Consider the following 12,970-nt stretch of genomic DNA (forward strand, 5'->3'; position numbering starts at 1 on the left):
GTCCCCGAGCGCGCCCCGGGGGACCGGGGATGGCGTGGGCTCGCCGGATGGATGAAGGGCCAAATCCGGACGAAAACGAGGAACCGAGGACGCGACTGGGCGAATTTCGCCGTCCGGATGAAAAAAACGTCGCTCGGGGCCTCGTGGGGGAGACGAGTGAGATGCTCTTATGCTCCTGTCTGCTACATAGCTTCTCTGGATAAGTTCCCGGCGAACTTGCCGTTGATCTTGTGGTTTAATTGTACATTCAGAGTCTTAAAATCGTGCTGATGATTCAGACTACACTACTGGTGAAATCTTGATTTTTAGTGACACTGATCGGGCAATGACATGTCCCACTGTCCCAGGACGCAAAGAACATAGCCTGATGAACAGTGAAGCGTCTCCGTTGATCGATTTCGCCTGTACATACAATCTGGAAAGGTCTACCGTACAAAATTTTGCAAGTAGTGAAAAAAGAACGAAACAATTTCCTCTTCGAGGGAAGCCACGCGGCAGCTCACCGGAGCGCCCGCTTCCGGCTGAACCGGCGGGCGGTGGCGAGCAGCCCGACGCCGACGCACACCGCCCACGCGCCCATCTCCAGCGCCCACCGCATCGTCTCCACCTCCGCCGCCTCCTCGCGCTCCTTCCACTTCCAGTACTCATCACCGCTGTCGTCGCTGCCGTCGTCGCCGACCACCTCCCACTCCTCCTCCCCGCATGCCCCGCACCCGCACGCCTCCTCCTCCGGTATCCCCTCCAGCCTGGTCAGGCACCCGATCGCCGCCTTTGCCCTGGCCCTGACCAGCACGCCGCCCTCCGCGAGTACCACCACCTCCGCCACCCGCGACCTTGACGCCAGCGCGCGGCGGCACTCCACTTGCCACCCTCCGCCTCCAGGTCCCCGCAAGAACACGCCCTCCGCGATCAGCTCCTTGCCCGGCGCGAACACCGCGAACCGCGCGCCCTCGGCCGCCGAGACGCGGTCGGCGCTCGCGTACGCCACCTCCTTGGCCTTGCCCGCGTCGCCGTGGGCGCCGCGGACGCGGAGGAGGGGCACGTGAGCGGGCGAGGCCGGCGGGAGCGCGCGGCCGGCGACCTCCAGCGCGGCGCCGCCGATGGCCGGGTGGTAGACGAGCGTGAGCTCCTCGGGCGGCTGCCCAGCAGCGAAGGAGCAGGACGAGGACATGCGGACGTAGAAGGCGCGGACCACGAGCCGCTGCCGCCGGCCTACACCGAGGGGGCGGTGGAGGAGGCTGCCGTCGTCCACGGTTCCTCTGCACATTGCTGCTAGCTAGCTGCTTTGGTCGTAAGTAGTGCGATTTGGTTTCCTAGCTCGAGCTCGATCGGTGCTCTGTGGTCTCTCGTGTTGGTGCCGCGGAGTTGCGGGCGTGGTGATAAATAGTGCGTGCGAGCGCGGGAGGCAGGGAAGAAGACGACGACGGGAGATGGTGGTGGTGGGGATCGGTGGGCGCGGGAGGTCGTGGTTTTTGGAGGTGGGTTTTCCGTGGAAACGGGGGGTGCGGACCGCGCACGCGACACCAGGGCACACGGTTTAGCTGGGACTTCTTCCGCAAGTACTTTGGCATGAAACCAATTCTACGGACCATTTTTTACTAGGTCCCATATAAACATTTTCTCTTTGGCAGACTTTTAAGAACTTTTTATTATGGAGAATACCCTTTGTATATCTATTAAATTAACAATTTGTTTGCACATGCGTATTTCTTTCTATGATATCTTTTAAACAATCCTAGATTAAGCTTCTTTGGACAAAATTTAAATTTTGTACTCTAAAACACATTTAAACACGATGATACATAATAAAACTCGATAAAGCTAGACACAAAAAATCGTGTCCCTAGATTGAAATCTAAGACAAATGTTAAATAGTTTCTAACTTCAACGAACAAAGTTCAAAATAGGGTGAAACTAACAGTTTCATAGGAAAACTGCACCAGCTTTCACCGCCAAGGCTCAAGTTTCAGAAGCCGAATTTCAAAATTTGTCAACGAGAAATCAATACAAGTCTTATTCTGAAGCTCACTCCAGTAGGAACTCAAACATTCAAACGGTTCAAAAATTTGAATTTATGGTTTAAAAGCTGTGGTAGTTTTTCAACTGGAATTAATAGCGTGGTAGAGCATGAAATCTTTTTGACACAAAATCGGTAAAAAGGGAGAAAGAGAGAAGGTGAGCAATGCAGGGATGTCCTATGCACGGTCGAGTTGTATTTCTCACCACTTTTCTTTGAGGAATTTCTCACGGCTTGCGGCCTCTAGAAAACATTTTAAGACCTCCTATGGTTCCTCTTGGTCACGCCATGTTGGTTGCGTTGTGTGACTGACTGAGTGACTGTACATGCCAATTTTTAGCTTAGGATGGGTCAAAAAACAGCCAAGACATGTCCTCGTTTGTTTAGCTACTTCAATTAGATCACACCATAGAAGATAGCTGGACACGGCAAAAACTTGTCAAACCAGCACGACCAAGAGGGAGGTGTAAAAATTTCTAAGAGGACACCGACGATTAGAAATCTAACAAATTTTACCTCCATTCTAATATATAAACATTTTTCGAATGCTAAATCTGTGTTTTATAAAGACTTATATTTACGAAAATGCACTTTTGAACTTGGAGCATATGTCCTGCTATCCAAAATAACACTCTAATATATACATATATGAAATTGACACGTATATGTCGATAATATATGTGCGCACGCCAAATTTCACGGAAAACTGACATTTTTTTGCGTTGCATGTAAATTTTTTTCGTGAAATGCTCTTTTTAAGCACCAAATTTTATCATTTTTTTCACACGACACAAAAAATGACGGTTTTCGGCGAGACGATATTATAAGCACATAGAGTATCGACATATATGCGTCAATTCTGCGTTTAGAATTTTTTAACATTTTAAACTGCATTAGAAATCATTTCAAAAACCGGAAACATATGCTCTGGCGCCTTGTGCACACGCCGGCGAAAATGGTTTGGAAAAGGAGCCTTGTACCGTGGCCGCCTGATATTTTCGGTTTGTCGGCTTGCTCTGATGCTGGGGAATTGGTGGATTTCTGGACCGGAGCACACGGTTTGGCATGCGCGACACCTGCACCGCCGTGGAATCCATCGGTGGCGGGCGCCGGGTGACGCAGGGCCGTGAACCGCGTCGCGACGAGGAGTGGACTGTGCGTCGCAGCTGGCCAGGTTGTTGGGACATGGACGTCACCAGATGAGAGCACGGATGGGTTCTCTCGATCGGGGGCACCCAACTGAATGATGCGATCGGGTTCACTGCATTTTCCTCGTGACAAAAACCGGCCGTCGTTTCTCGCTTGCCTTGCGTTTCTGACGGCCAAATTTGCTTTGCCTCGGTGCCAACCTAGCAGTAAACCAAAGCACAACACAGTTTCAGGCTTTCAGTAAGGCTTGTGCTAATGCATCACAGGTTATAGCCTTGCCACGTCAGCTTTTACCCTTACTCTCACCCCACTCTCACTCCACTCTCACCCCACGGTGCCAGTGCACGGGCTATAGTGTCAGCTCTCACTTCTCTCCTCCACATCAGCTTTTCTCTCTCCTCGACATCAGCATTTCTTTTTCAGATTAAAACATTCAAAATAAGAAAATTATTTTATTCAACTAAAATTGTTACCGATTACATTATAAAAAAATTACATAAAAATTTGCAAAAAATACATAATCTAGGCATTAGCCCACACATGCTCAATCAAATCATGCTGGAGCTGTGTATACATCGGTGAGTCCCTCATTTCATTGTCCATCTGAATCCTGGCTGCTAGGCTTGGTGGTGCATTGTTGTGTATCGCAGGGCCGACATTGGAATCAACTGTCTCATAGATGTCCTCCAAATTTATATCACGCTCGATCATGTTGTGCAGAATGACACATGCATGCATGATCAACCCAAGAGTACGCCTCGAGTAGGAGCGTCCCGGAACGGCTAGAATGTTGAACCTAGCCTTCAGCACTCCAAAGGCACACTCGACATCTTTGCGCCAAGCTGATTGAGCAGCAGTGAACAGTCGACGCTTTTCACTTTGTGGAAGAGTAACACCTTTCATGAACACCGGCCAGGAGGGGTAGATGCCGTCGGCAAGGTAGTAACCCCAGTTGTACTCGTGTCCATTCACCGTGAAGTTCACTATGGGTGCTTCTCCCCTAAGCACATCAGTGAACAACGACGACTGATTGAGTACATTGATGTCGTTGTTGGACCCGGCCACTCCAAAAAAGGCATGCCTGATCCAACGATCATACGACGCAACGGCTTCTAAGATTATGGTAGGGTGTTTGATGTCTCCCCTTGTGAATTGACCGGCATGCGCCACTGGCCAGTTCCTCCACTGCCAATGCATGCAATTGATGCTCCCTAACATGCCCGGAAAGCCACACTCCTCGGCTTTCGCTAACAGATGCTGAGTATCCGCGACAGTTGGTCGACGGCAAAACTCTTCCCCGTAACAGTGAATGATGCCTTCACAGAATCTATCTAGACAATCTGATGAAGTTTGTCTAGCTAACTTAAGCCACTCATCTATCGTATCTGCAGCGACTCCATAAGCTAATAAACGCAAAGCCGCAGTACACTTTTGTAGGGGAGAAAAACCAGCACGGTTGAGAGCATCAACTCTTTGGGTGAAATACGGAGAGTATTCACCCAATCTATCCACAATGCGTAGAAAAAGGGATCGCCTCATCCGATACCTTCGCCGAAAGAAGCTCGGAGGATAAGCACAGTTGTCGGCGAAGTAGTCGTCGTAGCGCCGATCGTGGGCACCCAGACGATCACGCCTAATGAACTCTCGATGGCGTCGCGGCCGTCTTGGCTCCGCCTCGAGGTTGAGCATCGCCTCCTCATACTCCGCCTGGAATGCACTGATCATATCACCCTCCATTCCGTCGCTCGAACTGCTGCTGGACGAAGACATGGCGTTGAGAGGAGTGGAAATGGAGAGTGGGGGAGATGAAGTGAGGTGTGGAATGAGTGAAACCATCTGGGGGGTATTTATAGGGGGTGGGGATGAAATTTTGGGGGGTTTTTGGCTTTTTTTTTTCGAATTTTTTGAGCCAACAACGGCTACCCCAACGGCTAGCTGACATGGACGAATCAGATCGCGCCACATCAGCTAGCCGTTGCCCCCTCCCTCTCGTCCCCGCTCTCGCCCCGACCCGCCAGCGCATCGCCTCGCTCTCGCCCCGACCCGCCAGCGCATCGCGTCGCTCTCGCCCCCCCTCTCGGCGCCAGCGCGGGCGGCAGCCGGGCGGTAGCGGGCGCTACCGCCGGGCGGTGGATCCACCGCCCCGCGCTGCCGTCTCGCCTCCCTATCGCCTCCCGGCGGGCGGTATCACCCGCGCTGCCGCCCGCGTTGGCACCAGCCTAAAGCATCACTGCATCAGGTAGCACTCAAACTTCGTAGTACTGAACGAAATAAAATAGCCAACACTGCAGTTCCTACCAATAGGTTACACTGTATTCCCTACAATTACAAATGCAAACCACGTGTGATTCACCGCACAAGATGTTTGCAGCAAAGCACGGCTCAGCTAAAAGTTGAGCCTTCCAACAAGTACAACAGCACCTAAAAGTTACACAGGCCATACTATCATACTGCACTCAGTACAATGCCATCTAAAACGTACAGCATCAGTCTGAACTACCTGACCCAGCCTCTGGTCTTGTTGCTGCTAGCCGCCGGCGCCTGCGGCCTGGTGACCCTGGACCCAGCACCCGTCTTGCTTGCAGCAGCGCTGGCCGCCCTCGACCCCACCGCCGTCGACGGCCTCACCGGGACCCTGGCCTGAGGCTCCGTGGACGTCCTCTTGGACCTCGCCTCGCCCTGCAGGCTCCGGTTCCTCGCGCCCCTCTGCCTGGCAGCAGGATGGCTGTTCTCAACCTCCTCGCCGCCGCCCTGCAGGCTGTAGTTCCTCTTCCTCGCCGCAGTGTGGCCGCCGGCACCGGGGTGGTTGTTCTCGTGTTCCTCGCCGCCGCCGATCGTGTTCCTTGCGTCCCCTTTCCTCTTCCTCTCGTTTACGGCCTCCGTGGGTGCGGCGGCGAAGAGGGAGCTGGGGACTCGCTTGTTGGCGGAATCTGAGCTTCTCAGGATGCGATGATGTGCCGCCTTCTCGCTCATCGCCTCCTCTCTTGGGGAAGGCAGCACCGGCACCTTTGCCTCCACGGGGGTGGTAGGGACGACTCTTGGCAGGGAAACGGAGGGAGCAGGCATTAATTCAGAGTCCTCAAGTTTCGTCCCCTCTTGCGGCTTCTTCTCAACATCTAGCAGCTGAAACATGGAGATGCAAAATCAAGCCTCTGCATTATTTTTTGTCTGAATGTAAGAGCTTGCAGCTCTGAGAAAATGCTAACCTTGCTCTCAAGCTTTGGTTCTGGTTCCTGTGCTACCATGCTTGCGTCCTCAAGTGTTGTCCTCTCCTGCAAGTTCTTCTCTACATCTAGCAGCTGAAACATCGACATGCCTAATCAAGCTCTGCGTAACTTCTACCCCCTAAATGTACAAGGTAGTGCAATACTAACCTTGCTCTGAAGCATCGATTCTGTTTTCTGTGCCTCCAAGAGCTCTTGGCCTATTTCCCTCGCCTATATTTTTTTGGGGGAATACAAGTGTCAGTTACCCATGGTATCAGAGTTTGCACTAACACCACATGCAGCTAGCTACAAAATACCTTCGATTCTGCAACTGCTCTTTGTTGCTCCTGTTCCTTCAGCTTGAGCTCCAGCTCCTCAATCTGAAAAAGTCTCTTGATCAACGAATACAAATAGATAGATGATTATAGCAGTAAACTTATAGTCAAGTTTCATACCGTTTGCTTAAGAACTGCGGACTCGGAGTCTGATCGTTGCTGCTGTCCAAGTTTGCGCTCCAACTCCACTATCTGCAAAAGGATGAAGTGTGGGCATGTATGTCTGACTTTCCAAGTAATTAGCTTTGACTACTTTCGCGCGTACCTTCTGCTGGAGTGCAGTACAGATTTCTTCTTTCTCCTTAAGTTTTCCAGAAAGCTGACACTGCTGCTTCTCTGAAGTAATTTGAAAATGCGTCTTTGAATCCAACTGGCTTTCAAGATCTTTTATCTACCAAGTTATTACAAAACGTCTTTCAGGTGAAACATACTAGTGAAGAAAAGCGGTCTAGAATCAACAGAATAATCAGAACTCCGATACTGGAATATTAGCCAATTATAGGTACCTTTTCTTGCAAACTTTTGTAAAGTTGCTCTTTTCCTTTGGCTTTGTTCTCTAAATTTTGGCAGTTCTCCTCCAGCTTTTTCAGAGAATCATCCTTAAGTCTGGCTTCCTGCTTAGACTTTTCGAGCTGACATACATTCAGCCAAAAATATATGCCATCAGGTCAGCTTCAAGCAGGCAAAGAAGTAAGGTTCGGGAAAAGGCAATATTAACCCTCACCATCTGCTTGACCTTTTGAAGTTCTGCCGTGTCAATCTGCTTCTTTGCTGGGCCCAATTCTATGCCACGAACACGGCTAGCAAAGTTTAATGAGCTCAAAGTTTCAGACACATCATTGTCAGATGGGCTAATCTGCACAAACATTAGGGCTTTCGAATCCCCTCCTGTTACCCAATGTAAAGAACAGAAAAGAACAAATTAATCATATAGCTGAGTGACAGAATGCAGTGCGGCAGAAATAAAGAATTCTTGATATGGCTTTGTTCAGGAAAAGCAGATCAAAGTTACCTAAGGAATCTTGGAGCAAGTGAGTCAGCTTTGAATTTCTACTCAGAAAAAAAAGTATGAAAACGGTGAGAAACGGGAGCTGATGGATGCAAAGGTGTTGTTAATTTGAGAGTACAAACCTGTAAGGGATGTGGCTACTTCTGGAAGCAAGAGCTGAAATGACATCGCCCAAAGCAGAAAGCGACCTGTTAATATTTTGGGCTTCCTTAAGCCGGTCACCTTGGGCGTCAGTCTTGGCTAACCGCTCACTTCCGGCCAAATCTACTAGCCAGAGCTTACTTCTTGTGCAGTCCCCATTTATCAGGTTCTTTGCTCTCACCATGATGCAAAGCATGCTGAAAACAATATATGAAGGTTAGAACATATTGTCCAGAAGCAAGTACACCACAAAAGAAATGAAATCGTTTCAAAAATATATATGAATGATAATGTTAATTATGACTAACCAGTGTGAACGACTGCTATGTTCATTCACATTATTTGACCCTACAGCCCTAGAGTTGCTTCCGGTTTGTAAGACATCCCAAACCTCACTTATATTCTCAACTTTGGCCTCAACTATGCCAGGAACATGATGGGATCCTTCACTTGCTTGCTTGATCTCCAATCTACATGCAAACATATACAGGTTACCACAAGCTGAAACTATTGGAAACAAGATATGAAGGGTGCTAAAGGAAAATAGTTGTACTTCTTGGATGAAGGGGATGTTGCAAGCAAGTCTCTAATCTGTTCATTGTAAACCTCAAGCACACTAACAGATATGTTGTATGTGACAGAGTCTTTTCTCTCCTCGGCGATTTTGAACAGCTCTTCCAAAGTTCTGTAATTTACTCCTCTGTTCCTATCAGTCCCTTCCATGGTGAAGGTTTTCCCAGTCCCTGTCTGTCCATATGCAAAGATGCATACATTGTACCCATCTAACACTGACGTGACCAGAGGAGAAGCATCAGCGTACACCTCGGCTGTTCATGAATGAAACTTGTATTAGACAAACAAAGAATATTTTTGCATATTCTCCAGCTTTGAAGTATAAACTAGAAGCAGTCTGTAATTAGCATTATTCTGAATCTAAGAACAGTTGCGGATACAACAAAACAGACCACGACTCGAAAGTAACCATGGATACCTTGATCATCCTTTGGTGTGTAGACTCTGTCAAACTTGAATGTCTTTTTTGCTCCATTCATAATCCCGATGTCACCATCATTTGCTCCATCAAAGTCCACCACACATTTATATCCTGATGATGTCTCAACTTTGCTTAAGGGGCGGCATCGACAGAAAACCCTGATATTTCCTGAAATAACAGAGATAGCAGTCATTCTCCAGACCAAATTCTATAAATAAGGGGAAGCACCAGAATACACAGAGGGCAATAGACACCTTTTGTTTCCTGGACAATATTATGAAGTCTCTTTCTCTTGGCCATCTCTTCATTGTACTTTATTTTCAGATCCTCACATTGTGCAACTGCAGTAATAGAAGTATGCAATGCTTACAATTTATTTTTGCTAAATACTTGAAAATATGTGTAACAATGCACTTCAGATATTACCTAAGGCTTGAACAGCTGCAATCATCTTACTCAAATCAGGAATCGAGTCTGCACAGTCGTGTGCTTCAAGAGATAATAATGCTTGCTCTTGTTTCATAGCCTGAGTATTAAGAAGATACAATCAGCAGCAGCTACATCAATCATTTACTGTTTCCTGTAGTTGTTGTGGTACTGCAGATAGTGAAATAGCATTACCTTGATTTTGCTTTCCAAGTTAGATATGGCAGCAGCCCAGAGTTTCTTGTCATTTTCATAGTTCTGAGAAACCTTTCTTAGCTGGTCAGTTTGTGTATCGAGGACTTGTTCTGTAGGTAGTTATATATTAGAACAATAACGAGTATATTAAAAAACTAGGATAGGAAGACGATTAATGCATGACATCTGTACGTACCAAAGGTATCACTCTGCACAAGCTTTTGGTGAAGCTCTATCTTAAGTCTGTCAAGCTCTTGATTGGTGGATTCCACTAAAGACCATGCCATGGAGCACTCGTCAGACTTCATGTTGCATTGGCTGGTTAGCTCCTCAATCTGCTTCTCATATTTTGAGATCAATTTAGCTGTCCTTTTCTGCAATTTTGTACACCATTCATGAATCTGGATTACAACAGATATGATGCAACAACAGTTTGTGGAAACTGATCTGAATAGGTGAAGGGGCCTCTACATCATGAATCAGGATTACAGCAGGTAAGATGCAACAACAGTTTGTGGAAACTGATCTGAATAGGTGAAGAAACCTCTACATCATGAATCAGGATTGCAGCAGATATGATGCAACGACAGTTTGTGGAAACTGACCTGAATAGGTGAAGAAACCTCTACATCAGTTAAACATCTTCTGCATAAGGTACTCCCATCTGTACCAGCCTTTGCCGCTGCATGTTCAACGATAAGATCATCTCTCTGAAAGCAAAGCTCTTGAAGGAGCACACTCCAGCTAAAATAAACTAATTACCTGGCAATACTGGGCCTCTCCGAATACAGATGCCACAAACCATGGGGTTTCCTCTTACTCCCCTGAAATCGATGACAATAGCACCGCTGCTCTCAACAGTGGCCCTAATATCAAGCACCTGCAGGGGCCTGTTACCTCCGACCACCGCGAACACATCGAGTTCCAACAAAATCTGTGAACCAAAAGGCAGACTGAGCAACACGTGGAAGGAAATCATGCAATTAAATTAACAAGTTGGTGCACTTGCCTTGTCTTCCTGCACAAGCACATCAAACGATCTGATCCCCTTTGGCCCGTCAGTGTGCACTATCTCCGCGAAATGCAGATCCAGATAGTAGTCTCCTGGAGCAAGACCGTCGAACTTGTAGCTGAAGTTGCCGTAGCGCGCCGAGCTGTAAAGCGAGGGGTAGTCGCCGCCTTCAGCTATGTCCTCGGACGTCTCTATTGCGTCCCCTCCTTCGAAGAAGGAATCGGCAGAGAACAGTGTGGAGGTGTCGGCGGGTTCCATCGCGCATCCGCCGGCGTTGATGAACATGACGCATTCATCTGCTTGATCAGAGGTAACAGAGGGATAATAAGAAGAACTGCAGAGCTAAGGTAAACATTACATGATGGCAGTTTCTCAACTTAATTACTTTCTACCGTTGTCTGGGAAGGGATAATAAGAAGAACTGCAGAGCTGAGGTAAACATTATATATAAGGTGGCAGTTTCTCAACTTAATTACATTCTACTACCATTGTCGGGGAACAGTACACTAGTCATAGCATGTTACGCCCATGTTTGATGGCCCAGAAATGGAAAACTGGCCAATTTCAGGCAGGGAAGCAGTCAAGATTACTCTAGTGACTTGAATGTACCGACAGAGAGGAATGGCATTTGGGGGGCTGTGCAATTCCATTCCTAGGGTTACCTACCCGACCAGACCCCAGAACTGCAAGTAGATCCACCGTAGCAGGAGTACGCACACGGATCCGAAGAGCCAAATCCACGGCATCCGGCAGGGTTAGCGAGGCCTCAGAAGTAAGTAGACACGCTCCCCGGAAATGCGCGCAGGGGAGTGACCAAGGAACCTGAGACAGGAGGGAGAAGGAAGACCACCTGCGCGGCAGTCGGCCCGCCTGAGCCCGGCCACGGCGACGCGCGGCCCGGACGCCAGGATCATGGACTCCGCCTCCTCCTGCGGGGAAGCGGCCGGCGGCGGCGGCGGCTGGGGCGCGTCGGCGGTGTCGGGGCTGGCGCGGGCGGCCGCGCCCCCCGCCTCCCACCCCGCGGTCCAGGAGAAGTCCATGGGGTCGTCCCCCGCCGCGGACGCCGCGTCGCAGTCCATCGGATCTCTGCCGGGAGCTAGCTAGGGGCGGCGGAGGAGCTGGGGAAGGAGCGCGGCGGTGGGCGGTGGGAGGTGGCTGGCGGTGTGTGGATTTGGATTTGGATTTGTCTCTCGCGTGTTTTCCCCACTTTGTTCGCGTGTTTGGACGACCCGCCGGTGCGAATTCGAACTGCTGATGCGGAAGACCGTTGGGACATGGAGTCAGCCGTCGATCGCATCGCATCGCATCGGACCGTTGCTGCGTTCGAGGTGGGCCTGGCCTCCACCGCGTCAGCCCATTTTTAGCCCTAGAACACTTCCTGATAAGGCCTGCATTTTTCTCCTGAGTTAAGACAATTGTGCTTTCTTGGAAAATGGAAGCCGTCATCGATGAGCTCAAATGTAGGAAGAGCATAGAAAGGTAGAGGTGGGCATCGGCACCAACAATGACTCATTGATGATGCCTCCTTTGTTTTTTTAGGGTGATGGCATGATCAAGGTGCGTGCGCGCGCGCGCCAAATTCTTAGGTCAGGACGAATGACGAGGCACGGAAGATGAACTGTACGACGAGGAAGAAGATAATTGGGAGATGGGTCAGCTGCACGGGGAAGAGGGGAACAAAGAAAGGAGGCGAGAGGGGAATGAACAAGTGGGCTAGGCTACCATCTTGTCCCTATGAGCATATCCGGCACTGACCCTTATTTATGAGCCCAAAGGCCAGTTGGGGGTTGGCTCCTATTTTCGAGCTCTCACTCCAACTCCAACTCCAACAATGATTCCATTGTTCAATGACACATGAGATATTAGCTCAGTTTTTTTTCCTTTCCCTCCTTCATCAAAAGAGGAGGGTCTCGACAAGGCAAAAAGAGGAGCGATGGAGGATCTTGGGAGGGTGCAACAGATCCAGAGGAGGGGTGGCCTGATGAGATTAGAAGGGGCAGATTAGCTTCGAAGGACGCCAGATCGATGTTGGAGTTTGGGAGGTTGTGGCACCAGGGCTATGATGCATGTAAAATGCATATATGAACTTTGTCCTTTGTCATATTGAATTCCAACATATTTGCAATATATATGATGATAATACCATGTTTTACATTGATTTATGGGGATTTACCAATGATCCCCTTTATTTTGGTTATAACGCTGCAGAAGAGGAAAACCCTGTTTTGTTTATTTTTCACTTTCAGAGACCGATACGGAGTCAAATTGACCTGAGATTTTTGGAGCGTCACTTTTTCATCGGGAGGAACAACATGGACCATGGAAGCTCACCTGGAGAGGCCCGAGGGTCAAAAGAGACCCGGTGGCGCGGCCAAGAAGTCTGGCCGCGCCGCCCATGCTCTTTCAGCCACCGATCGCCCGTTTGCCCTAATTCTTTCGCGAATCGACGTATTTTGCCCTAAAACGGCTATATATATGTATATGAC

At 49.1% G+C, this 12,970-nt stretch overlaps 2 protein-coding genes across 2 annotated transcripts; both read right to left on the minus strand.

Annotated features, from left to right (window-relative positions):
- Positions 1–200: 200 nt before the first annotated feature.
- LOC127297522 (uncharacterized) lies at positions 201–1,371 on the minus strand. The gene has a single exon (XM_051327850.2). The coding sequence runs from the start codon at positions 1,265–1,267 to the stop codon at positions 500–502; it is 768 nt and encodes a 255-aa protein (XP_051183810.1). The 5' UTR covers positions 1,268–1,371; the 3' UTR covers positions 201–499.
- Positions 1,372–5,406: 4,035 nt separating this feature from the next.
- LOC127297523 (kinesin-like protein KIN-14E) lies at positions 5,407–11,702 on the minus strand. The gene is given in 20 exon segments (XM_051327851.2): positions 5,407–6,289; positions 6,373–6,465; positions 6,541–6,603; positions 6,690–6,899; positions 6,973–7,098; positions 7,214–7,339; positions 7,432–7,595; positions 7,720–7,757; positions 7,839–8,054; positions 8,166–8,327; positions 8,411–8,684; positions 8,849–9,019; positions 9,106–9,192; positions 9,278–9,377; positions 9,473–9,582; positions 9,669–9,846; positions 10,078–10,154; positions 10,235–10,406; positions 10,482–10,780; positions 11,335–11,702. Coding segments are annotated over 20 exon segments (3,522 nt in total). The 5' UTR covers positions 11,564–11,702; the 3' UTR covers positions 5,407–5,662.
- Between the last annotated feature and the right edge of the window lie 1,268 nt (positions 11,703–12,970).

This window comes from Lolium perenne, chromosome 4 (genome assembly GCF_019359855.2).
Source record: "Lolium perenne isolate Kyuss_39 chromosome 4, Kyuss_2.0, whole genome shotgun sequence".
In the NCBI taxonomy this organism is placed as follows: Eukaryota; Viridiplantae; Streptophyta; class Magnoliopsida; order Poales; family Poaceae; genus Lolium; species Lolium perenne.

Excerpts from the sequence above, each read along its gene's own strand:
- LOC127297522 (XM_051327850.2), bottom strand. The coding sequence starts at position 1,267 with ATGTGCAGAGGAACCGTGGACGACGGCAGCCTCCTCCACCGCCCCCTC.